General features: G+C 41.8%; 2 protein-coding genes across 4 annotated transcripts; both read left to right on the top strand.

The window, feature by feature from the left end:
- The first annotated feature begins 233 nt into the window (after nucleotides 1-233).
- On the top strand, nucleotides 234-13,982 carry cusr (Copper-only SOD repeat protein). The gene is made up of 10 exons (XM_079160307.1): nucleotides 234-498; nucleotides 2,391-4,470; nucleotides 4,959-5,058; nucleotides 9,909-9,983; nucleotides 10,145-10,246; nucleotides 10,850-10,982; nucleotides 11,259-11,373; nucleotides 11,968-12,092; nucleotides 13,265-13,345; nucleotides 13,520-13,982. Exons 1-10 carry the CDS (start codon nucleotides 459-461, stop codon nucleotides 13,609-13,611), a joined length of 2,943 nt encoding a protein of 980 aa, XP_079016433.1. The 5' UTR covers nucleotides 234-458; the 3' UTR covers nucleotides 13,612-13,982.
- A 791-nt stretch (nucleotides 13,983-14,773) lies between these two features.
- Nucleotides 14,774-24,233, top strand: xpnpep1 (X-prolyl aminopeptidase (aminopeptidase P) 1, soluble). 3 transcript variants are annotated; one of them, XM_079160270.1, is made up of 20 exons: nucleotides 14,774-14,919; nucleotides 15,970-16,094; nucleotides 16,462-16,525; nucleotides 17,064-17,168; nucleotides 17,558-17,650; nucleotides 18,053-18,196; nucleotides 18,488-18,583; nucleotides 19,538-19,619; nucleotides 19,719-19,929; nucleotides 20,329-20,418; nucleotides 20,552-20,602; nucleotides 21,083-21,141; nucleotides 21,423-21,500; nucleotides 21,616-21,687; nucleotides 21,857-21,917; nucleotides 22,124-22,193; nucleotides 22,643-22,816; nucleotides 23,030-23,106; nucleotides 23,562-23,660; nucleotides 23,954-24,233. In XM_079160270.1, exons 2-20 carry the CDS (start codon nucleotides 15,978-15,980, stop codon nucleotides 24,071-24,073), a joined length of 1,863 nt encoding a protein of 620 aa, XP_079016396.1. In that variant the 5' UTR covers nucleotides 14,774-14,919; nucleotides 15,970-15,977; the 3' UTR covers nucleotides 24,074-24,233. The 3 variants fall into 3 exon arrangements, with proteins under 3 accessions (XP_079016396.1, XP_079016397.1, XP_079016395.1); XM_079160271.1 differs by lacking the exon at nucleotides 14,774-14,919 and adding an exon at nucleotides 15,056-15,072; XM_079160269.1 differs by lacking the exon at nucleotides 14,774-14,919 and adding an exon at nucleotides 15,606-15,685.
- Nucleotides 24,234-27,066: the final 2,833 nt, after the last annotated feature.

Here is a 27,066-nt window from a genome sequence, read left to right as displayed (position 1 = left end):
ACTCACAAACATAGAGCATCAGTTCACTTTTATCGGAATCCCTAAACATCTTGAACAGCGAATTCAGCAAGCGCTTTCCTGGCATGACCACGCCAGGGACGGGCCACCTCCACCCATCAATGCTGCCAAGTATTCATTCCTCCCTCCCCTGCCTCCATACACGAGCCACTGTCACCCTGTCACCCAATCACAGGAGGACAAGACCGCAGCTGAAAAACAGAAGCACAACGGTCGCTGCACACTTGAGCTAAACCTGACACGTTCTTGGAGAACACACTTAGATGGACTCTCTATCATCTTGCTGTCTTTGAGCTTTTTGACGTTGTAATTATTCTTTTTTTCTTTTTTTCTTTCTTAAATACACCCTTTAGAGGATTTGCATGACTTCAGTGAAGTTTTTCCTCCAATTCTAAATAGAGATTTTCTCTTTGCTGTGTGTCTTTCACACATCTGCAATCATGCGTTCGCTGACAGCTGTCCTGCTGCTTTCTCTACTTGGTGAGTATTTAGTAGACTTTAACCTTTGTATAAAGTGCCACATTGACCTCATGAATGATTTATGCACGAGGCAGTCTAATGTTTATGTCATGGATTTTAAACCATGTGCCACTGCACGTTTTGACTCTGTTATTTATAGGCCACAGATTAAGCTTTCTCTATAATGTCTAACTTGTTTTGAAACCAGTTGTGCAATATTCCAACCAGCAGCTTAATTGTATTGATGAAATATTTTGCAGGTTGCAGCCCTCTCTGTAAATCCCACTACGATGGGGAAAGGCTTGAAACAATCTTAAAGGTTAAATTAGAATCATGTGATGTTGCTAAGTACTTGAATTTGGGAAAAAAAACTAAACAATGTCCTTCCACACCATTTGCATTTCTATTTCTATTTCTATTCATCATTTGAAGTCCCTGGTATTAAATAGTGTGCAAGCAATCCTTAGCATCTGTTTTTGCTTTCACAGGATGGTATTACAGAGGCGAAGATTATTAGCAAATTTCACAATTTATGAAACCAGTTGTGATATAATAGTTAATAATGGTTATAAGAATGTGGTTTTACAACCTTCTGACTTCTGCTTTAGGCGTCATAGCATATCACTATAGCACTAGGTCAATGCTTTGAAGTACTGCAAACAAGCATTGTATTGTCCTGTTAATCTAGTCTAATAGAATCAAAATAGAGCTAATGACAATGATTTCAGAGCAAGTCTGTAGTCACCCAGTGAAAGTAACAATTCCTCTTTAAACGCTCAGTGCAAATGTCATACAGGCAGAATGATATGCACAGCCGCTATAAATACCCTTTAAAGAATAGAAACTAAAAGGTGCACCAATCTTAATTTAAACCGTATTTTCACTAAATGGTGGCTACTGTGTCACCTCTTGTACACAGTGCCAAAATCCAACTATAATTTAATGATATTACACAAATACATATCTAATAGTAGACTACTAGTGTTAACGAGCAATATACTGTTTTAATACAGGTGGAAACCTGTTTAAAAATGGTCCCCGCTTCAGTAATACACACTTTTTTAAACATCTTTATGATTATAATCATCCGGCTTCCTCTTCTTGACACCATTCTAAAGGGCTCTAACTTCCTCATACAGGGAATTGATTGCAATTTCAACCTATTTTGATAGCTTACTAGTTAGAATACAAAACCTTTTTCAACTATATTTGAGTCTCTTCATACTTTAGAAATGTCATTCAACTTTTTACAACTTAAAACAGGGCTCCACCTTTTTATACTCTATCGTATTTTTTTTTGATACTGGATTATTCTGCAGGACAAAGTATGTTGTGTGGCGAAAAGTTAGGGCGTGGAGGTTGTGATGATGGATGCATACTGTTTCGTTTCGATGAATGTGTGTTTTCAAAGCATTGGTCCCGCTCCTGTCAAAACGTTTGCTTGTTACTTGCGTTGAGCAACACTCAAACATCCATTGAATGATTTGTGTTTCAGACTTGAAGGAAGTTTTAATCGAACACCTGTACGAACGTGGTTTTGCAGCCATATGAGACATCTTGTTCCATCAGTTAAACGTTTGAAATGAAGTTGCATATTTATAGATTCTGGATTTATGGTAACGAGAGAGAAATATAACAATTTATTTTAAGAATTTTTGACCACATCGGACTCAAAGTACTACTTCAAGCAGAGTATCTTGTTGTATCTCGACACACATCTGAAGGGCGTTTTAAAATCTTTCCCTTGCCTTAACTTAAATGCTTTAGTTGTCTACCATATTGTATTGTATTGTAGTGCACAGATATTATTGGACCATTATTTAAACATTGGTGATTGACCATTAATTTGTTGAGGAGGGTGTATTAATAAGGGACAACTGATACCATCACTTCCTCCTTGTCGTCCTTTTCAGATTCCCATTCCTGCATTCAGTTTCTGGCACCTCTGAACATGGAAGGAGTCACAGGGCAGGTGCACTTAAACTCTACCTCCCAGATGGCCACTGTCAACGTGTCTGGTGCTGGAACCTGTGGTTCACTTAACTTCTCCCTTAGCCAGTTCCCCGTCATGTATGGCCATTTTGCTCAGCCCTGTTCTGAAGCAAATATCGGCTCCAGCGTCTTCACCTTCACGGCTGATCCCTCCTCAAACCCCACCGTCAACGTGTCAAGCTTCCTCGAGGACAGCTCAAACTTCGATGACTACTCGCTGACTTTGCAGACGTGTAGCGGCACTAAAGTGTGCACGGTTGTAAGTCGAGGTCAAACGCTCAAAACCTATCAGGCCAGGTTCACCGGCCCCATCGCGGGTAATGTTTACATGCGCCTTAACAACGGAAATACCGATCCCAGGCTGCTTGCAGACCTAGTTACAATCGGTCAGGTCAATGCCTCACAAACCAATGTCACTATCTTTGGATCCGCAAGCACTGCTGCAAGCTGTGATGTCCTTCTTGGGAGCTTGAATTCCTCCACTTTGACCAATATGGGCGTCGTAAAAGTCGGAACCCCTTCACAGCCTGAGAAATCCCGTCTGGATCTGACCAGCTTCAACATCAAGAATCGCTTTCTTCTCCTCCGCATGGGGTCAAGTTACAAGTGTGCTCAGATTTATATTGTGCAGGAGAAACAGGTGAACGCTGTCTTGAATATGAGAGAGATCAAAGGATACTTCAACTTCCGTCAGGCTTCCCCGTTTGATGTGACAGAGTTGAGGGTGAACCTGACTAACTTACAGAGCAGAGTGGGTCCTTACCATGTCCACAATTTCCCTCTCCCCTCAGTCCGGTCGCCGTCATCAAGCCGGTGTTCAAATGACAATGTGGGCGGCCACTGGAATCCATTCAGTGTCAACATGAACAGCCCAAGATACCCAGATGGGCCAGGTTCAACCCACGACATGTATGAGATCGGTGACCTCAGTAACAAGCACATGTCCCTCGCAGGTACAAACGAGACGGACATGATGTTCACGGACTTCAACCTCCCTCTGTTTGGACCAAACAGCATTGTAGGTCGCTCAGTTGTGATTCACCAAACAGATGGTGCTAGGTATGTTTGTGCGAGCATCAGCTATCCTGGTGAAGTGATTGTAGCCAGAGCCACATTTCAGAGCCCTGTGGTCGGTGAGATCTGGTTCACCCAGCTAACAGACAACCCTCTGTCTGACGTATCCATCTTCACGGACTTGTCATATGGAAATCCCTCAATGACACCTACAAGAAACCACAACTGGCATGTTCACACCTACCCCATCAGCTCAGAGAGGGATGACGATGAAAGGCGCTGCGTCACTACAGGAGGACACTGGAACCCCTTTAACATTAACACAGGAGACAGCAGCTATGCCCTCCACTGTAGCCCATCCAGTCCCTTATCCTGCGAGGTGGGAGACCTCTCCAGAAAACACAGCACCCTCAACCTTGGCACCACAGTGGGCGGAGTGCAAGCAAAAAACTTCTTCACTGATGTCACTTCCTGGTTGTCCGGGTCATCCATAATCGGCCGTTCTGTGGTCATCCATGAAGCAGAAATGGGAGGGCCAAGGATTGCTTGTGCCAACGTCACAATGGTGCGGGTCCCCAAAGCTAGCTTAGGTAGCTGGTTTGGTAACCAGATTCCTGGCGGGCAGGTCCGGTTCTCCCAGGCTGTCCCACAAGGCCCCACAACTATAAACGTATCCTTGATTAACCTGAACTCCTTAGCTGGGGGTTACCATGTTCACATACTGCCTGTCAAACCTGGCAGCGCAAATCCCTGCTCCAACGCAAACATCCTGGGCCACTATAACCCCTTGAACACATCAAACAGCCCCGCACCTGGAGCAGGCACAGTGGACCAGTATGAGATTGGGGACTTGGGCGGGAAGTTTGGGACTCTGAATGGCCTCAACCAGTCTGAGGTTGTATACATGGACCCTGACACGCCATTGACAGGACCCTACAGCATAGTGGGAAGGTCTCTGGTGGTTCACTACTCAACAAACAATTCAAGGTGAGAACCTGTGTGCATTTATGTGTTTGTGCTTATTAGACAGAACGAAACCAACAGAGTATGAGTGAGGGAAATATGAAGAAATATTTCACATTCAGGGTGACCACAGGTTCCTGTATGTGAAGAAGAAGCAGTGGGCACTGTAACAACCACTGACTCTTTTTCTCAGAACTTCATGCACATTATGATACAGATACAGCATAGAAAAAAATGTCATCAACTCTAGCTGCTTTAAAGTTTGAATGGTCACTGATGCCTTTGCAGCAGGAGCAGACAACTAAGCTTCACCACCCTGAGTGGCCCTCTGGCACAGTGACAAACTTAGCCAGACATATCCTCCTCATGTTTTGTGTTATAACACACAGATAAACCTCCTCATTCATTGCGGAGGAGAACAATCTAAAGGTGAACCCTTCAGGATTTGGAAATGTTTTGCTAATCGTGTGTTTTTGTGTCTTCCTGTTCGTGTCTGTGTGTTTTCTGGACAGAATGCGCTGTGCTAGCATCTCAGCTGACAGGGCTACAGACGGACAATGGACTGTTGCTAAGGCTGTTTTCAATGATACAGTGAATGGGACGGTGGAACTGGTAAGAGCCACAGTCTTTTCCACTAGAGCAGGGGTCACTAATTGGACCTAAAACCGATAGATGATTGAGAATTATCAAATTTTGACGGAGCGCTTCTATTTTAACCGCCGCAACTTTTCCTGCATTTACGGCACTAGATCAGCGGTACCGGAAACACGCCGACCAATGCGTTGTAAATCACATCACGTTCTTCCAACGGGCAGTATAAAAACAGTACCCACTCACATCTGAAACAAAGTCACAGAAAATAAACCTAAGAGCCCAATATGATCACATGAATTCACTGTTCAACAATGATGTTAACAGAGAGGAATAGAGCTGAAACAAGTGGTTTAATAACCACAGATAAAGTCCATGCACATTCATTTCTCAAATGAGAAAAATATAATATTGTGGCTTTTTTGATTGACTTCACTTCACACCTGAATGAACTGAATTTTTGTTTTTCTAAAATGAATTACTTTATTTTAAGATCCACATTTTTCTAAAGCTTATTCTTTAATCCAACCCTTATTTTACTTGAAATGAGAGAACATTTATTTATGTATTTCTATGTATTATTTATAATCCATCCAGTTAAATTTGAAAACTGAGAATAATAATTGTTAAAATATAATTGATGTGTACTTTCTTTATTTGATTTGACAGTTGTTGACTACACAGAGACGTTACTACTACTAGGCTTCTTGAATATATAAATAGCGCAAGTTAGATATTATTGCAATGTTCCGGACCTTTGCACGATGAGATTTTCTCAATCTGAACCTTTTGGAAACGTAATTGAATACCCCTGCACTAGAGATTCAGGTGTTAAGCTAGTAGCGGCTAATATAGCCTAGAGCCGCTGGTTTAAGCAGACATTTACAAACTTGTAGTCTTCAGCCCCAATCGCGCTGACTCAATTGACACCTTTATACAACTTTCTCACGCTACTGACCAAGACCCATAAACAGACTGTGATGTATAATGATGATGAAGTTCCCCTTTAAGAAAGACAGTGGTTGTTCTCATCTCCCACACCACCAAGATTGCATTTATCTGTGGGTGGCTCACGCCCACAATTATAGAAATCCTAACTCTATGATTAAAGTCTAGGTTGCCAAACTAAGCCACAGTGCACAATGTCCAAACGTATTTAATAGACGCGAGAATAAACAAGGTTGCCACGGAACAGGAAGCATTGCCTATTTAGAGGCAGAGATACATTCTCCTTTGCATTGCAAATGGCTCATAGTCATGTAAAACACCACACTCCATAATTAGGGTAGCACAGTTAGCCTTTGTCTGTAACTTGATGTTTTGACATTGACATTTTAATATGAATTTTGAAGGTTTTTCTTCAATTCAGAAAGTCAGAAAGTATTCTTTAGAAAACAGACGAATCCGTTCAAATGAAAATGACCAAGCCCAGCCCATCACCACACAGTAAAATCGACAGTGTCAATGCAACACTTAAAGAGTAAATTTTAACACTGATTCAGTGAACATATGGTCCCTATCTACAGAGTGTTAAAGTAACACTGGACATAGTGTTACATTTTTAGAGTCAATTTAACACTGGTTAGAGTTAATATTTTACACTACACTACACTGAGAAGTGTTACTCAAATTTGACACTATGATGTAAATAACACTCTTAGTGTTATTGCAATTTGACACTAGGTCTTTTTGAGTGTTAATCAAAATTAACTCTAAATAAGTTACTCTTCATGAGTGTTAAACCTACTTGACACTAAGTGTTGATTAAGAAATTACTCCAAATACAGTGTTGATTTTGAACTGACTCCTGCCAGTGTTAAAACATATTTCCTCTTGTATTTACTCCCTTAGCGTAATTCTTACCCAACACCTTATTTTCAATTTACTCTGTTTTAACTCTTCAACAGAACACTTTAAGAGTTTTACATGTTCTACTTGACCATGTCCAGCTAACACTTCAAACAATAAAACAAAAAATGTTTGCAGGAGAAAAAACAACAAACACCATTATATCATATCTTAATAACAATTTATTAAAAATAAAAACATTTAGTTTGCATACAATTTTTCATTAACAGTATAACTCCCATTTGTGCTACATTGTGCAACAATTAATTAAACCTCACTTTCAGTTTCAAAGATGGAAAAAAAACATTGTTCTTAAAAGACACGGTATATTTAGAATAGTACAATCTTAACAATGTCTGTAAACATTGAAATATGTGTGTTTACAGTGCATTTAGAGGATATACAGAGAACAATTCAAGCTATTTTCACCCTATAGAACAAACTTCGCTATCATCTGCAATCTACCAGCAGGTGTTCGAATTACATTTTTAAAGGAGAGATTCACAGATTTCTACCTTTTATTTCAATTTCTCTGCTCATGGTGTGAAAAACAGTGTGTAAATCTAACTGCACTCAAATTTGGTATTAAAACATATAGTTACAGATACAATATTTTAAAGTGACAGCCCTCATGGCTCTATTGTAAAGGTCTTGGTTGGAATCTATTGGTATCTTGGCAGATGATAGAAAGATGTGTATAAGTTGAATAACAATAACTATTTTAACCACAGTAAATGCAGACAAATCATCCTTCGGAAAATACGAATGACTCAAGTCTTGCTGGCAAAAATTGTACAAACAAACAATTCTTCGTATTGAACAGCCAAATCCAATTTGACAGACAAAGTTCTGAGTTGAGTACAGCCCTAAAATAAATATATATATATATTTTTCCCACAAGCATAGAAGAACAGATGTGCATGAAGAAGAGACATCTAAATTACCTCAGAGTTTCAGTCACCTTTCGTCCGGTTGTGTTCCTTGACAATATCGTCTCCACCAGGTTTCTTGGCCAACGCAGATTTTTCCAACTGTGAAACGATGATTTTTGTTTTAATCACATGGCATCTGTAAAAACAGAAAAAGTGAAATGGCATTATGACCCACATCACAATTCATTCTGAGACAACACTGAAGTTAAATTTAACACTAACTAGCTTTTGTCAAACACATTAAAAACGACTGAATGTAATTAGACAGCAATAGACAGAAAATAAACTATTAATTTAATCTAATTGGCTTTAAAGTGAATCCTTGTAGGAGTGCCCATGCACTCAAAAGGGAAGGTTTGTCACGGATAATATCACAACTCCCCACACACGCAGTATTTGCTATTTACTGTCATCTATGGACATTGAAAACAATACAACACTGTCAATCCTTCACATTGACCTCTCTTGCCCACATTGTGGAGTTTGATGTTAGCTAGTTAGCCTAGCTAACTTAATGTGCGAGCACATTTGAGCTAACGTTAGCTTTCAACTCGGTGAGGTTAGCCCTCTGCTATTCGGTATTTCAAGACACAAAAACAACTGGAGTCTATGTTGAACAACAATATTAAGTTATTCTAATTATTCTTTTTTGCTGAAATGCCAAAATTTGGTTTCTTAAGTGATTTAGAGAAACTTACCACAGTCTGTCGAGAAGTGCAAAATGGCGGGGCGAAGCTCATGATCCGTTTGAAAGGAGAAGGAGGTGGGAGGAGCTTTCCAGAGTTCAGAGTTCTTTCCAGAGTACACTACAGCAGTGAACAATGACATCAACACTGGGGAGCGATTTACTCTTGCTGTTGTTGTAATAACTCTGAAATAGTCAATGTACATTGACACTGTATATTTGACACTGAGAAGTTTAACTCTGATTATTTTCACCAACACTGGCCGATAAATTGGTAGTAATTACTCTTGCCATTGTTGTAATAACTCTGAAAGAGTCAATGTACTATGACACTGCATATTTGACACTGGGGAATTTGCTGTGCAGAAGCGATTTCCACATGACAGCAGCACATTGAAAGAATCTGAATCCAATGGTTTTCTTTGATGGCCACAGAACACACACACACAAGGATTTCTCTCTTTCTAACCTATTAGGATCCAAACTGCCACAAAAACATGACAGAGAGTTTCTGCTGCTCTGGACAGACAGTGAATTCATTATGCCTGTGGTGGGTTGCAACAAGGAGCCATGGGAAGCAGGGGTGGGATCATTAGCTTAGCTTAGCATTTGTTTGCTGGCTAGTTAAACCTCCAGGCCCCCTGAACTACGAAGCTCCCCAAGGGAACAGCTGTCTCTGTCAGCCACCCTCCAGAGGCCCCATACTGAGCTCTGCTCTACATCTATGGATACGAGCTTGTGACACTGTATCTCCTAAGAGGCTATATTATCAAGGATAGTCTGGGGATTAAACATTGTCATTAACCTTCGCTGTCTAAATTTGCAGTCAGATTTAACTGAGAGTGAGTATAAGAATGGTCTAATCCAATACAATCCATACAACATGATATTCATTTAGTAAATGATGGTCCCATTTAGAGTAAAATAGACAACAGAGCAGCGTATGCTTTAGGGCGTGGCTACCTTGTGATTGACAGGTCGCTACCATGGCGTTGTCCGGTCTGGGAGTTGTCTGCGTTTTCGTCTAACAACTTTAACTCTTTCACAGTGTGTTTTTCATCTCATGAAAGTTAATTGTAACATTTTGGTTGCCTAGAAAATCGTATTCAGCATTTGGTTGTAGTTAGCCCTCTTGTGTCACTTCTGGTGCATGAAAATAGAAATGAATAATCTTCATTTTTTTTCTTTGGAAAGGGAGAATTGTAAAAGGATAATGGCCTTCGAGCTGCATGTAGTCGCCCATTAATTCCTGATAATGGACACCTCATCGAGCATTATCCATTACATATATTCCAGCAAAACAAGCACCCAGCTCTGGTTGAACTATACTATGAGATTATGCATGTTTAATTCAGTTTCTCTAATTGCCTGTTCATATTGGACATGTTGATGTTTCTTTCTCACAGCGCCAGCAGATGTTTCCTGATGGGAGTAGCGGTGATGTCACAGTGGTGGTGACCATTCAATCGACAACACAAGATGTAAGACCCATAAATAGGCTTGTAATCTTCACTCGAACAATATTAATTGTTGGCCATCGAGTTAATTTCTTTACCTTACAATGCAACAGGATCAAGAGATTGACATTGAAATCACATAAATATACAGCAAGTACACTCATATTTTACCCCCCTCCCTGCAGACACCTGTGGCATCCATGTTCATCACAAGCAGACGGAGCGCCGATATCCGCCAGTGCACCGTTGTGGGCGAAACGTTCAATCCCTTCAACATGACATCGATGGTGAGACCGGCCTGTCTCTAAATAAATCAGCAGTATCAATCTAAATCAGTGTGCTTGCTACTGCAGAGCTGTTTGCTGATATTTAAGTATTCAAAGTATTTCATTTGTTGTATATTTTTACTCGGATTATGTTAGTCCTAACATCAGCAGGATGTCTGAGTAAATAGCTTGATAGATGTCCCTTACAGTAGTATTTGTTTATAGCAGTACATGTTATACAATAAGAGTTATACCTCTCTAAATGCTTCATTATTATCATATGATCATGTATGATCATATAAAGAATGTACTGCACCTAACCTGGGGTCCACTACAGGCATAGTATGCATATTGATATGTATATATATTTTTTTTTTTACTCTGTATCTTGTGTGCACTGTTCACTTTGCTGCTGTGATCCTGTGAATTGCTGGACTGCGGGACTAATAAAGGATTATCTTATCTTATCTCTTATCTTATATACAATAGGACAACACTTTCAACCAGTGCAGAGAAGGAGGGCTAGTTTTTTTTTTTAACAATAAAACATGACCATTACATGTCAGATAAGATGCATAATGGTGTTTAATCTGTGCTCGCTCTTCCTTTCTATATCCCCTTCAGAGCTCCAGCTGTTCACTGTTGAACCCTCTGAGCTGTGTGGTGGGAGAGGTGTCCGCAAGACACGGCACAGTCAAGCTGACTGGGAGACAGGTCTTCACCGACAGCATCATGCAGCTCTCTGGAGACCACACAGGTACACTGACATTGTTTATCTAGCAGTGGTAAGAATTAAAGATCCCAATTAAACGTTGCTCGTTTGCTTGCAATTTAGATTTAGATTTATTTTTAACATATAACAAATAATAAGAAAACAAAACAAGAATAACCCATACAACGAGAAATAATGTACTTTCAAACATGACAAATAATAATCCACAAAATAAAACATAATATGTTAGAAAAGGAGTAGGCAGAAGTAATCACTTAAATGGTTAAATGCCATTAAAGTTAATGTTTCATGTGTTTGTAGTGGTCTATGGAGCTCTAACGTTGAAGAACGGAGACAGCGTCATCACATGTGCAGACATCCTGCCAGAGTCCCCTTCAGCACAGCAGACCTTCCCGATGGTGACGAACTTCAGCAGGTGAGTGCAATTAAACTCGCCATGTGTAATATCCATTCTTCAGAATTTCATTTGAAAAATATCTTGGCACACTTAGCCTGAGTTCCAGGTAAAGGGTTTGGTCAACTGAGAACAAATTCTACAGGAGTCATTAAGAGTAATTCAGAGTAATTAGGAGTAATTAAGAGTAATTAAGAGTTGAAGTGCACAGTATATCATTCATCATAAAATACCAGAACGGTTGAGGAAATAGAACATGACGGTGAGGTGTGATAGTGAAACTATTCAAAATAAGGAGTGTACTGTCAATTGAAAGTGAAACATTTACGATCATCTGACTAACTAATTAGATAGAACAGAGGCCGATCAAATGCACAAGTCTGAATTGATTAATGGATGATCCATAATGTATTAACTATTAAACATAAACTTTACCCTTATTATAAAGTGTAACTGATGAAGCATTACAATTCCTGAAGATTGGTTGAACGCTGCTGTTTGATCATCGTTTGATTAGATCAGAGCAATTAGACCGACTACAATGTATTTCCGAGTATCTCCAGGTTATCATATTACAAGACCAACAGAGTTGATGTTTCATTTCTTTTTGCCCAGATATGACTTTCGTAAGAGGGTTGCAGATGTCCTGGAGTTGGAGACGGCGAGAGTCACCATCCTGCCCAACTCTCCCAGCTCTGCAGCTGGTGGAAATTGCCAGCAAGTCGACTTCATGGTGTCTGGTGAGACAGAAACCCTCTAACATGCTCCCATGTAAACACAGCAGTGTGTTTACTGTTTAAATATAGTAAACACCAGAAACACCAGTAACAGTGATCTGAGAGAGTGAGTCAATATTCATTCCTCTTCCTCTGTGTATTCTGAACATCATGTCAAAATGATCAAAATGTGGCCATTCAAGTTCTCAACAGACGCCACCCTCCATTACGAATAGCGTGTTAAGTTAAGTTAGGTAAGTCTTCAGGAGTCACTGAATGTAAAAGCTCTCTGCTATGTCAAGACAGATACAGACCTGCGAGAGAGAGAGAGAGAGAGAGAGAGAGAGAGGAACAGAACAAAATGACATAAAAGCTGATTTAGCAAAGAAAGTGCAGCATGATGCTTACATTGTGGCTAGGATTGTTCTGTTCTGCATTCAAAAGTGCAACGTTTTTTGTGTGTATGAGATATAAATCCATCCGACTGTATATATGCACAGCATGTTGGCCTATAAAGATGTCAGCTACTTCAGGCTTCCAGGACCTATCTGGGCAAAGCTGTGTGCCCAGGCTGTGTCCATCAGGACAATGAACAATTACAGCCATTGAAGAATCTTTAGAAAACCTGAAAAATTGCACAGTCACCTGATCCTGTAGTTGAGTGTCTGTGTGTACTACTTTCTGTCCCTTCCTCTGTCCCAGGGGGGAACAGAGAAGTATCCGTTCAGAGGTTTCACACAGCATAGCACAGGACGGGCATTTATGCCCTCACAGGTCTCCCACAAGCTGCAGAGTTTACTATTGCAATAATAAGGCCTCCTGTATCGTGATAATGAGTGTGACAGCAGGAAGATGCACACACACACCGAGAGATTTAAGACAGCATGCAGCTGAGAATGTGCGATGATGATAACGTTTTCAGTGCTTAAAGAGGACAGAAAACTAAAACAATAAACAGTGATTTTTTAAGCAAAATGACATGCAAAGCAGTCACACCTATAGAAAGTTAAAGAAGTTATTTGCTTGAAATACACTGCAGCATTTCAGGTGTATCATCATCCGACTTAATGATGGAAAAGCAAGTCCATAATCACCTTTGGACTGCTGTTATACAGTAATTATCAAGTATAACAACTCAGTCATTGTGGCTTGCACAGTCTGTGTGTAATTAAACATTGCCACATTGTGTCTTAAAGGAGACGTCAGCACAGATCTACTGCAGTCTGTCAAAACCAGCGAGAAGATGGGCAGGTTCAGAGAGTCTGACTCATGTACAAGTAAGTACGCTCCACGCTGCAATCACAAGCAGACTTTAGTTGGCATTCTGGGAGTGTGAAATGGTCGACGCATTCAAGCGAGGACAACTTTTTGGAAGTCCTTTGGTGTTTTTCTTTCTAATTCTTATGTAATAATGATAATAACGAATAACCTTTCCGACGTGGTGCCCTCAGGAAGCGCAGGTCCGATGCTGATGCCAGGGACTAGTCTTCTGGGCTTGATGTTTGCTGCTGCCTGCCTGCTGCCGACCGCATTTTCATTATAGCGAAAGAGATTTGGCCACACCGTGCATCATCATGGATCCTCATATTGTAAAACCGTGTACATGTTTATGAGTGCACCAAATGATGCGATGGTCATCTGATTCAGCAAATATTTAACCGGGTTTCTTTGTACAATTTAGTAATCATTTTAGGTAACAAGCTAATCTTTAACTGTTGAATGTAGCCTTGGTGTCGACACGTCATTGTTCCGCAACAGATGTTGCTTATCTTTTAATAGTTTAGACTGTTAAACGGGTGGGTGAAATTTATGCTGTACATTTTTATATATCCAGACTTTATTTCTTCATTTATGCACCATCCATATATTCATGTCAAAATGTATGTAAATGTCTGGAACATTGTGAATAAAATATAATAATGTTTGTATGTCTTGTGCTAATAATCTGTGATTTTTTTCTTTGCCTAAACATATCTCAGCACATGTGAGTGAGCACAGAGTACGGTGCTTTACGGTACTTCCTGGGAAGTGTCCATCCTCGGTCTTTCAGCTCTTTAGTTCATCAGTTACACTGCTGCCATTGACCTCTGACCTTCTGGAAAATTGCTGCAGAGCATCTAGACCAAAATCCATTTATTAACAACCCAATAACATTTAAAACTAGGACTTTACGGTGGCAAATGCGATTTATTACTAATTTATCAATGGCTTATAACGGATATATACAGCATTAGTCGATTAATTGTATTAATTAAGACTTTAAATAAAACCAAAAAACTACCATAGGTCTTTCTACCCCCAGTGCATTTCATGTTAACCATACTGCTGGGGAAAAATAGACAAATGATGAAATGTGTGTCAAGAGGAAAAAGGGAATAAAAACAAGAACCGCAACAATAATATTGCCTGGTAAAGCACACTTTGACGAGTTAAATAACTTGAATCACTATTGTTATATCAATATATTTGATATATCTTTTAGAAGTAGATATATTGACCGATATACACGCTTCAGGAAACAAGTGCCTGACATCTTTTACTTCCTGGTGATAGCTGCTGCCTGCGCCATGGTGTAATTTTAGACTCCTGACGTAGAGCCAGAACACGGATTATAATTCGGTGGATATTTATAGATTGCGTTGTTTTGTTCGGTGTCTGGATTATTATTCACAGAAAAGGAGGCGAGTCTGGATCCCTCTGCGTCGACTGGAAGAAACTGCAGTCACGTGACCAAAAACGTCAACAACGACATGGCAGCCTCCTGTTTTGTAAATTAACACACGGTCCAAGCTGATAAAGGAGCGCTTCGTTTGTTGACCCAAGAGTCACGTTTACAAGACGAAAACACCGGGTGTGTATTCAGCATTTCACTAGCTGCATGTGGGGGTGGTAAACTTGACGTAAACTAGCGGCGGTGTGGCACAGGGCGAGCACGGAGGGATTGGGGGTTGGTTACCACGCGCGTTTGTCTGCAGCGTATTGTCCGTTCTCAACGCGGAGAGAGGTGCGTTTACTTTGAGCCGTAAAATCGAGCAAATAGAGGGAAACATTACTAATATCCTACCGGTGTGCTACCAGCACACCCAAGCTAAAATCAACGGCGACTCAGTGAATATATTAACGCTGGGTGTTGTGTGTTATGGCCTGTTGATAACGGTGATGCTTTGTGAATAAAAACCCCGTGGCTCTGACAGAATACCATAAGCAGCTGCTCGACTTGACTTTAACTAGTTAGCTAGCGTAGCTAACGTTAGCAGGTTATATGTAGAAGGCTACCGATTCATAATGCCTACTTGTAAACAATAATCGCATGCGGAGTGAGTAGCCAATAGGAGAGCTCACCGATGAAGCATACTGCAACGTGATTGGTCAGCTGGCAGAAGTTGTATCGCCCTACAGTGAATGTGGGATAATAAAAGTGAATTCACCACTGCACGAGTTTCCAGCCAATTGGACTATTCTTTTAATATTTAACTTGTGTGACAGTTGCTCAATCAGCGTGTTACAGCAGGTTAAAGATCCAAGTGTGGACTGTGACTTTGAGCTCCACGATACTACTCAGGTAACATTGTCCTGCTCCAGTCACCTGAAAATCAACATGACTTCACAAAAGTCAGGTAATCTCTGGATCATTTGGGAGGGTTTGAATAACCATAGATGAGGGAGCGTCCCCCATGTTTGTTGGTCAAAGGGTAGTTGTGTGAAATATGTGTTTTTTTATTTAGATTGAGCCGATTCTCTTTACATTATACATGCCTACGTAGATGTCTGCACTTGGTAAATCCCAGCAGCATTTATCTTGACGTTCACCTGTTCGTACATGGTAAGGGCATTACAGCTCTGTTTTGAAAAGGTGTGGTAACAAATTGTATTAACGTGTCATGTTTTCTTCTCCATTCAGACACTGCCATGTCTCCAAAGATCACAGGAGATCTGCTCAGGCAGCTTCGCCAGGCGATGAAGAATTGTAAATTCTTCTCTGAGCCCATACAGGCGTACATCGTCCCTTCTGGTGATGCACACCAGGTGAGTGAGATCACCCACATGCCGTACAGTATACTACGTTTATACTTGATTACACCCAAATATAAACCGAGACGCATACGCTCACGGCCGTGCAGCTGCTGTTCCTGCCTATTTCACTTTGTGTGTGTGTGTCCTGACTCGCTTTTGATCGTCTTGTCTGACCTTCGCAATTAATCGTAGCCCTTTGCTCACTGCTCCCCTCCCTTTTTCCCCTCTCGGTGCACAAGTCAAGATGTGAGAAGAGCGGCAAAGGTGGCATTTCAAATGTCTGACTGGTTGATGGCCACTTCCCACTGATTGTTAATGAAGCTGATCTCTCTCTCTCTCTCTCTCTCTGTCTTTCTCTCCCTGCCCCCATGACTTTCAGAGTGAATACATTGCACCGTGTGACTGCAGACGAGAGTTTATCTGTGGATTTAATGGCTCTGCAGGTATGTTTTGCTTGTGCGTGAATGGCAATGTAACACATCCTAGTTGGGCCGACTGGTAGCTAAGATCGAATTTCCATTGTGGATAAACCTAGGACAATGTGATTAATTCACTTGTATTCTGTGATGTATTCAGGTTAAACCACCCAGATCCCGATGCATCGTCTCATGTTCAATTGTTTTTGTACAGTACGACATGACACATCAGTTCTTTCTGATGTTAGCGGAGGTGTACTTTCAGGCCAGGTGGCCTACTTTGGATTAATCTCTGTGAGATATCAGCACCTCAGAAGAGCTCATTCATTCTCAGACTGTTTGTTCGCTGCTTTAATTTCAGAGGCATATCTGTCCATTTTGCTTCGCAGAACTGCACTAGCACAACTGACACATGAGGCGTGTAACAGACAGTAACAGACTAGTAATAGTAATGTTTCACCATTCCAGAGTCAGTTTTCTTGCTTACGTCTGTTGCACAAACCAGATCCAACAAAGCATCTGTGACTGAAAAGGTCAAATCCGCTTTGCGTGTTGTGATGTGTAGGTACAGCCATCGTCACAGAGCAGCACGCCGCGATGTGGACCGATGGGCGGTATTTCCTCCAGGCCAGTCAGCAGATGGACAACAACTGGACCCTTATGAAGATGGGTAATGTGGCCCTAATGGATGTTTCTGCTGTACATGAAGGAAAATGAATGAAAATAATCTTTAGTAATGTAATGTCCTCTTAGCTTAGTTTTCTTGTTTCTCATTTGAACCAGTTTTGGTTATTTTTCAGTACTTTAAGATTCAGATTTGAACTACAGATTCTGTAATGAATGTCATTCTTCATACACAACAAAGACACTAAGCACCCATCAAACTGTTATCAAAGCTCTGATGATGAAGCATGAATGTTTTGACCTAATTTAAGAATACAAAACAAGGCAAGATTGTCCTATTTAAAATAAATCTTCAAAGATGCTGTATGTGAACTACTGACATGACTCAGGCCTTTTATTTGACCTCTCTGTGTGTTGATTCCTAATCGTATCCAGGGCTGAAGGAGACGCCCTCTCAGGAGGACTGGCTGATCAGCATCCTGCCAGAGAACTCCAAGGTGGGAGTCGATCCTTGGATCATCGCGGCTGGTAGGTTGCGGTATAACAGAACTACACTAACACAACCAGAACTGTGGGAACACTGTGCTCTTCCCATAATATGCAGAATGCAGTCTGAGTACATCTTTTAAAGGTTTAGTCCACATGGGAAAAGGGGGGGAAGGTGTGTTTCTCACGAACACATCTGATGTTGTTCCTAATCTACATAATCGACATACACCCTGCGCTAAAGATTTACGACTGATCTAATCTGAACATTCCACCACCCTCCCTTTCGTTCCCTTTCCTTTGAAGGAAGTTACGGCAGACATACTCTGTAGTTTTGCCAACTTTTGAATGAAGCACATAAGAAAGTCACAGTAGAAAAGTACTTAGCACAATGGAATTTTCTATCACTCAACACATCTGAACACTTCCCGTGTGATGTTTCAGATCAGTGGAAGAACATGTCCAGGGCGCTGACCAGTGCAGGCCACTCTCTGGTGGCAGTGCAGGATAACCTGATCGACGCGGTCTGGATGGACCGGCCAGAAAGACCCAGCACGCAGCTCCGCACCTTGGGCTTAGAGTACACCGGTAAGTGCCAAGCAACATCTACCACCATTATTATGACATACACGGTTATTTTACAGGCGCTAACTAGAGATACAGAGAACATACATTCACAGAATGTAGACAACATTTTATTCTTGAAGAATTATTGATTTTTATTGAGAGCAGACGTATTTCCCATAATTTGGATTGTGTTTGAGGCTTTTTCATTTCTTATCATTTGATTCCAAGACAGAGAAATATACAGGTATGTAACTAGCTACACAGGTTTTTGAGGTAATAATTAATTCACTGTCTCTGACTGACTTCCTACAGGTATTTCCTGGCAGGACAAGATCACCGCACTGCGAGCCAAGATGACGAAGAGGAAAGTCACCTGGTTCGTTGCCACGGCGTTGGATGAGATTGCATGTACGGATCTTTTTTTTCCCCTGTAATTACTTCTGCCAAAGAGATACCGGATGTCGGGATGATTTACTTAAATCAACGATGTGCAACATTTTGAACATTTCAGACATAAACACCTTCGGTGTGGAGAGATATTTAAGTAAAGTACATTTATCAGGAACATCAGAAGTGTACTTAAGTACAGTACAGCCATCACTCGTGAAAATCTCACAACGACGTCTCAGTTGACGGCAAACATGTTCGTCTGACATTTTTACTGTAATCATACACTAGATCTCAGCCCTGTGTTTGTTGGGATAACAGCTCCAGAGTGTGCTTTGTTGAACCCAGGTTTATGTTTGGAGATATCCTGGTTAGCCCAGAGCTTGTCGATTTATAAATGTGGGGTCCAAACATTTCCGCCCCAAAAGGAACGAAGAATGAAAGGCCTATTCGGGAGCTTTCTCGTCGATGTACAGAGTCGTCTCATTAGGTTTTAGCAGTTTTTTTGTTGTTGTGTAAGCAGCAGTACCCGACATCACTTCTGTTACATAAGTCCGTTTTGATACACGATCACGATCCAAGGACCCAGGGATGCACCGGTGCCCCTCCAGATGCCTGTCTGAGCACCTCGTTCACCGCGCCTAATGAGCTCTTGTTTCTGATTGTCTAGCCTGGAGGGTTTGTGTTATTTAGAGTAATGCAGATTTTGATTGTCATCAGGTAGCATTCGGACAAGAGGGTTTCAATGGGCATTATATCGAAGGGGATTCGCTCGGGCAGTGAAAGTCCAATCGTAACTTTGATATTGAACACCAAAACAAATTGCAGGGAGATCCATACAGTATTTTAACTGTATTTTAAGGTAACTGTACGGTTTACCGACACTGTCACCATCCTAATGGGATGAAACAATTTCATTCTTTAATTTCACCAAATGTTATAAAAATGCAATGTTCTGTTGTTTCCTTTTCTCAGGGCTTTTTAACCTCCGCGGTGCAGACATCGAGTACAACCCTGTTTTCTTTGCATATGCCATTGTGGGGATGAACACAATAAGGTAATGGAATACAACAATGCAACGTCAGCGAATAAATGGTTATGGTAACTTATGGGGTCAGTATGTCTAACACACTGAACTTCCCCTTCCTCCCTGCAGGCTTTTTGTGGACCTAAAGCGTCTTTCTGATCCCGCGCTGAGAGAACACCTGCAGCTGGACTCCCCCAGCAAACCTGAGCTGAGCATCCGTACGTTCCCGTACGAGTCGGTCTACACGGAGCTCCAGGCCATCAGTGAGGCACACAGCCCCAAGGACAAAGTGTGGATCTGTGACAAGGCCAGTTGTGCTCTCACACAGGTCATCCCCAAGGTGAGAGAGCACCATAAAGACAGCTAGATTGTGTCTCCATTTTGGTTTTCCTTGTTCATACACGGGGCCGCGCTCCCAAGCGTCGCCTGTCTCCTTATGCTTATACTATACGTCGTCACTTCCAACATGAATTTCAGTTTTTCTGATGGGAGGACAGAAACACACAAATTCTCGGACAACCTAGTGTCAGGGTTATTATTGGGTACAAACTTAAAAATAGAGCGAATCCCCTTGTTTTAACAAAAGCACTCCTGATGTGCAATCGTTGTACCAGACGTATTCTGGCATTTTGGTGACCATCAAAATTCTCTTGGCTTTGAAAGGTGGCACATAACTTTGCTTGAAATATTTCCGATAACACCGGCTACTTCTTAAACGTTTCCTCTTAATGTATTCCAGTCCAACAGGTCTCCGATTCCCTACACTCCACTCTGCCTCGCCAAGGCAGTGAAGAACGCAGCTGAGATTCAAGGCATGAAAGTGGCCCATGTAAGAAACTCTGGACCGCCTTAAAATCTGTTGTGTGCATCATTTAAGAAAAGGATTCATTGACTTCTTCATAAACATTCCGAGTTCACCTCACAGAAAATGGATTACATCTTCTGCTATTTTACCCCAACAGATCAAGGATGCAGTTGCCCTTTGTGAACTCTTTGCTTGGATGGAAAAGGAGGTATTTTCATGATACGCTTTTGAATCCATAGGAGAAAAATCACAGATTCCTCCGGTCGGTCTCCACAGGGTTCCCACTGAACGTTAAAGACAATGACTCAAGCTTGTCGTTGTTTTTTCTTAAATGAAACATTTTGGGATTTTGTAATGTTATATTCACCAATGAGCCTCAACTTTCTTGGCCTCTTTTTAAACACTTTGTGTACCGAGGAAGCCCCTGCTTTTTGGATATTTGTGATAATGTGATACAGCAACTGTTTGAATAATTACCATTGGATGATTCCCCAAATCACGGTATCTGTTAATTTGACCAATACAAACAAATCTTGAACGCTTACTGGAAAGTCCCCGATTGGTATGTCAATGTGATTGTGGGGACCCTGTCTTCAGCTGGAGGTTCTTGCGTAACTTCGCTTGCACTTGAACTGTCAAATATGCCAGTGTTTTTTGAAAAAGCTTTCTGCATGACATTGTTTTATAGATTCCAAAAGGTGCTGTCACAGAGATCTCTGCTGCCGATAAGGCAGAAGAATTACGCAGGTAGGTTTTCCCATTGAGGTTTTGCAAATTGTTATTGAGAGACGCCGTTTGAAACAGTCACGATAGCTTTTCTGGAGGCATATCTCCCTCTACTGGACATGGCGGTGTAGTGAAATGTCTACTGAAGGCCTTGAAATGAACGTGCTTTGCTCAATTGTAACGTGTTTTATTCTGTCAGCGTGCCAAAGAGATTACGCATTTGGATATTTAGACATCTGTAATCAAGATGTGTGCATTATTGTGTGAGAACGTCCCCTCTCATGCTGTTTTGTCTTTTACAGTCAACAGAAAGATTTCGTTGGCCTCAGTTTCCCCACAATTTCCAGCGTCGGTCCGAACGGAGCAATCATACATTACAGGTCAGCGGGCTTCTGAAACAGACCCAGGTGTATTAGATTTGTGTAACTGTACCTCCTGTTTTCTTTTTATGAAAAAATAGCTGACTAAGCCCTTTTTTTTGTCTCTTTTCTTCAGACCTCTGCCTGAAACCAACAGAACCCTCTCCGTGAACGAAGTTTACCTGATCGACTCTGGAGCTCAATATGTGTAAACGAGATAATTATTACATACATCAACTGCATTTAGCCTAACCAGCCATGACTTGTATCATCACCTCCATGCCTGTTAAACACCAAGAACACGGGCGACGTAGGAGCAGCTCTTTTTGTGCTTTTGTGCTTTACACGCAAACATCTGCTTATTGTGTCTTCGGCAGTGATGGAACCACAGACGTCACACGCACCATGCACTTTGGGACACCAGCGGCTTTTGAAAAGGTACATTCATTTATTGTATTTTCATTGTCTCAATAAGTCTTAACTCAAGTTGGAGTTTAGTTTATTGACAAAAAGCTGTTTGAGCTGTTAATATTTTCAACGTGTAAAAGCTAAAGCGTTGTCATTATACATTAGCTGAATTTGTCACAACCCTGATTTTATTTGATTTTATTGTTTGTGTTGTGTGCTCCCTCTCTTTCCTCCAGGAATGCTTCACCTATGTTCTGAAGGGACACATAGCTGTCAGTGCTGCTGTTTTCCCCAACGGGACGAAAGGTGTTGTCCTTTAATCTGACGCCTCACACTGCACATAACATACCAGGATGTTCAGCGTTGACAACCAGTGACGTACAGATGAATCATTCACTCATACAGTGTTTTCTCTCTGTCTTTTGTTCAATAAAGATCTCTTATTGTTAGACAAAAAAAACAAGTCAACAGTAAACATGTGGTGGCTCAGGAATAGTGCATGCATGCTTTTGGTCAGTAACTAGTAAACGGGGTAAATGTTTGACATCATTCATCACATGGGGAGGAAATGTTTACTTATTCGTGCATTCATTTACCAGCATGCACTGGACGGAGGGGCAGGGGAGCATCCTGGACAGTGCCAACACGTGGACAAACCCATTCAGTTTCACATTTGGACAAATGTTTTGAATGACTTTGTAATGTATTACTTTAAAGGCGTGATCTCCAGCTCTAATCCTGCGTTACCTCTCCAGGCCACCTGTTGGACTCATTTGCCCGGGCAGCTCTGTGGGAGTCGGGGCTGGACTACCTTCACGGTACGGGCCATGGCGTGGGCTGCTTCCTCAACGTCCACGAGGGGCCGTGCGGCATCAGCTACAAGACCTTCGCCGATGAACCCCTGGAGGCCGGCATGATCGTCAGTGACGGTATGGCAGGCAGTGCTTTTGATTTAGCCAGTGAATATCACAGTAGCGGGACTCTATAATGTCTTTTAATTCATACTGTCAAATTGAGCCGTTTGTCATGCTGGAAACCTATGCAGGACTTAAAAGCACCATGACACTAAACTCAATTATTTTTGCCTTTTCTGCATTTGATGGTGTTGTAAACTTTCACCTCAATTCTTTCTTTTCTTTTAGAACCTGGGTACTATGAAGATGGATCTTTTGGCATTCGTATCGAAAATGTGGTTCTTGTCGTACCGGCCAAGACCAAAGTAGGTCCTTCAACTGAGAGCAAGGCCTGATGTTCATATAATCATGGAATCCAAAGAGTTTGATGCTTGGAAGGGTTTTATTCTCAATACACATGCACTGGTAGCAGGCAAATGGTAATCTTGGGTTACAGGAAAAGCAGGTTATGACACGGGAAATGCAAACGCTAAGCGTTATCGATTGGCTTTAACGTGTGTTTACCACTGAGGTGGAGACATCAACCTGGAACGGACTGGTTGGACAGCCGAAGTAGATACATGGAGTAGATATACGGACACGCCAGCACACACAGACATAACAAAACGCAGAGAGAGATACTAACAGGGGAATAACCAGAACACAGTGGGGAAAAGACATTATTCTCATTTAGGTGTTTTTTTTTTACTGTTTGATTATAGCATCAGTTTTCATGATAAGGAAACTCAGTATGTTTGTGTTTTTTTGTCCGTGTGTTCAGTACAACTACAGAAACCGAGGTAGTCTGACATTTGAGCCCCTCACTCTGGTTCCTATCCAAGTGAAGATGATGAGCACGGAGCTGCTCACTCAGAAGGAGGTAAGGAATATCCAGTGGGATTACGTGTAATATTTCAAATCATCAAAATCAACCATTAAAGGATTGTCTCAAAACATGTTATTGGTAAAGACTTAAAATACAACAAAAGAATCAAATGTAGCCTACTTAACACTCCATAAGAGTTGAATAAAAAATGTGACACATAGGAACAATTTCAAATCACGATCTATGCACTTGAGTTTTTGTTATTATTCCCATCTATTTCTATTACAGTGCACTACTTAACCACAGTCTCCTCAACGTTTCATGGTCCCTTCTTTTCTGTCCTGCAGCGCGACTGGGTGAACGAGTACAACAGAAAGTGCCGGGACGTGATTGGAGCAGAGATGGAGAGGCAAGGCAGGAAGAAGGCACTGGATTGGCTGATCAGAGAGACCCAGCCAATCGTCTGAGGACGGGCTCTCTCGCTGTCCGATCCTTTTGCCCAGGAGTACTGTGCGATCAATTGCTCTGCAGCGATAATCGTTGGTATTTTTCTCATCTTTCTCAGTGTATTACACTTGGCTTCTTTTGTAAAGCACATTGTATCAGCAGTTTTATTAAAGATCATTTAAAAAAACAAGAATGAATGTTTATACGTCCGCTACTTTGTGTCTCTAATGAGCTTTTTTTTTAACTATTACTACTACCTTCATGTTCAGGCCTTTTCAGGTTATTCGGATATGAAAGAAACTTTCTTAAGATGTAGAAAATATAGAGTGAAGAAAGTAAATAAGAAATACACATAACATATTCAAAGACTATCCCTAATATGCATTTTCTAAATAAATCCACAACGACAACTTTAGACATATGCATGATTATTAGGCCTCTATTTAACTAGTAGCACCCTGATGTGAGTTCTGTTTACATTCAGTGCCTTACAGACATGAATGCATTGTCTGTTTTATAAAACATCGGCAGTGCCATTTTTAGAATATTTAAAACCTTGCACTGTTTACATCCATGTTTGCTAGCTTGCAGTCTTCTCATCCCCTACTGCTGCTGGCACGTTGCTACGCTTCCTAGCCTCCGTACCCGCCAACTGTCGGTCAGTGGAACAGCTGTAACCATGGCAGAAATGTGGCTCATGTTGTGATGTGCTCATGATGACTGTACCCGGAACAAACACAACTGGGACTCACTAATAAATAAGGCTCCATAGCAGTACTAGTGGTGAAAAACTCCAGAGGTACCTGCTTCTATCTTTTAGGGACTAAAACTCCCGCTGGCGAAAACTGTGACATCAGAACAGGTATCGGTAGAATCCAATGCAGTTGTGTGGATCAATATCAGACACACATCCTTGTTTGCTCTTGTACCCGCCCATGTTGTTTTTCATGTAAAACAGTAAAAACTGTGAACACACTTTTTAACTTGGACGTAGACTGAAGTTTTAAATGGTCACACCAGTGATTCAATTTAGTACTTTCATAAGACACACAAGTGACTAAAACAAAGATGTTACAGGGCTGCAGAACTAGTGAACCCAAAGTGAGATACAACGTCAAGGTTATTTATTTAGAAAAATACGGGCTGGGGGAGATATGGCGCTGGTAGCTGAGAGGACTAGCAGGATGGTACTTAAGTTTTAGATCTGGCAGTGTGTAGACAGCAGACTATTGGAAGAGGCTTGATTATGGTGATGAGATGCAGCTGATGGTTGTGCCCTGACTCCAGCGCACCTGCGTGCAATCACACACACACACGCCTGCAGTGAGAGAGACGGAGAGCTGCCGTCAGGTTAATCAGGCACTTAAGATGTTGATGTGCTGGGGCATAATGTAAATAAGGAATGGCCAAAATTAAAGCAGCAGTGGACATATCCCGAACTTTAGTCCCTAATATGGACCAAGCTTTCAAATCCTACATTTCCCCTTAATGCAGCTTTATAGCATCTCAGGTTCCTTACCTGGTAAACGCCCGCCTCGTTCAAACGTCATACCTCAGTCTATAACGCAGGCTTTCTGTTATCAATTCGTAGTCTCCAAGCCTTTGCTGAGACAACCCTGACGACATCACTATGACATCATCAGGGTTATTTCCTTTTTTTGAAATTTTTTTTTTTTACACCCATGATTACTAAACTTACTTTCATTTGTAAAATGGGTGGAGTGCCCCTTCAATGGCCTGTACATGAGGTCATATCTTTGACTGACACATCTGCAGAGTCAAAGCTCAGACTTTTCATGTTGCGATGTCTCTCTAGTGCGCCTCGATACATTCAGACAACTTTCTCAACTTTCCCAACCCCACAGCACAACTCTTCACCACCTTCTAGAGCTGCATGTAAAATATGGGAGGGTCCAAGGTGACGCCGCTGTTGGGATCGTTGGCGTACTCTTGAAACGTCAGCGGCAGCGTCACTGCACTTTGCCCAGCCGGTCCCTGTGGGGCTTTAGCGGCCCACTCGTCCTCTTCCTCCTTCAGCCCTACGGGCAGCGGGTTGCTGTAGATGTAGTAGATCCTGGAGTTGTCCCTGGCCGCCTCTGGTTTCCTGAAGAAGGCGAGAGGGTTGATGAAGCTGGTGGACCTCTTCACTGCTTTGACCGCCACGGGGTCCGCCGGCTCGCCTCGGGTCACTGCACTCTCATACACATGGGCTCTCTTTGACTGCCTGGTGGAGAAGATGACTGCACTAATGACTTTAACGTAACCTAACGTGATGCCTTGTGCTCTATTTGAATGTATGGTCGACTAACAGCAGAAGGATTACAAGTAGACTCGATATTAAAATGTCAATGATGCAACTGTCCTATGTGCTATTAAACTAGGGACTGCACCTACGCAGGAACTTTCATGGATCCTAGTATAGCATCAAAGCAAATCTGAAATCTGATCCTCACCTGGTTCGGTTGTAGCAGACGGTGATGCAGTACAGGCCGGTGATAGTGAGGATACATAAGGCCAGCGCAATGATGACAATGTTAAACACTTTGAACTCTGAGTAGAAGAAAGAAGAAGAAAGAGTTTCACATAAAAGAGTAAAAAGGAAGCGTCATTGATTCAGCTAAACTCTATTGTGACAGTGCTGTGAAATTAAACTGCTATAAAAGAGTACAACACACCAAACAGAGCTGTGTTCGTCTCCTGGTCGTGTAGTCCCAAAGCGGCCGTCCCGTTCAGATGGAGGCTGTCTGCCGTCATTGCTCCGTCCTGTTGGGCTCCGCTCATGTTGCTGCCATTGGCTTCCAAAACATGGACTGAATGCTGAGCTTCACTGGTTTCAATAGAAACCCGGGCCATGTGACTCAAACAGCTCGACTCTGTCGCCGTGGAGACACCCCGTCTTTTGTCTAAGCCCTCAGTTCAAGTTGGACACCCCATCTTCTCCCTCCCCTCCACTCCCCTTGTTTACTGCTCATTATTCTGCTCAGCGTTTTGGGGGGACACTGAGGGGAGGGAG

The sequence above is a fragment of the Pholis gunnellus genome (genome assembly GCF_910591455.1).
Source record: "Pholis gunnellus genome assembly, chromosome: 5".
NCBI lineage: Eukaryota > Metazoa > Chordata > Actinopteri > Perciformes > Pholidae > Pholis > Pholis gunnellus.
The sequence above is the reverse complement of the archived record's forward strand: the minus strand, read 5'-3'. Positions and strand labels throughout refer to the sequence as shown.

What these genes read in the sequence shown, in the direction of transcription:
- cusr (XM_079160307.1), top strand. Translation starts at nt 459, where the DNA reads ATGCGTTCGCTGACAGCTGTCCTGCTGCTTTCTCTACTTG. An exon ending in TACTCAACAAACAATTCAAG is followed by an intron (nt 4,471 to 4,958) that starts GTGAGAACCTGT and finishes TTTTCTGGACAG; the next exon opens with AATGCGCTGTGCTAGCATCT. An exon ending in AGAGTCTGACTCATGTACAA is followed by an intron (nt 13,346 to 13,519) that starts GTAAGTACGCTC and finishes TGGTGCCCTCAG; the next exon opens with GAAGCGCAGGTCCGATGCTG.
- xpnpep1 (XM_079160269.1), top strand. An exon ending in GGCGTTGGATGAGATTGCAT is followed by an intron (nt 18,584 to 19,537) that starts GTACGGATCTTT and finishes TCCTTTTCTCAG; the next exon opens with GGCTTTTTAACCTCCGCGGT. An exon ending in CGGCATGATCGTCAGTGACG is followed by an intron (nt 22,817 to 23,029) that starts GTATGGCAGGCA and finishes CTTTTCTTTTAG; the next exon opens with AACCTGGGTACTATGAAGAT.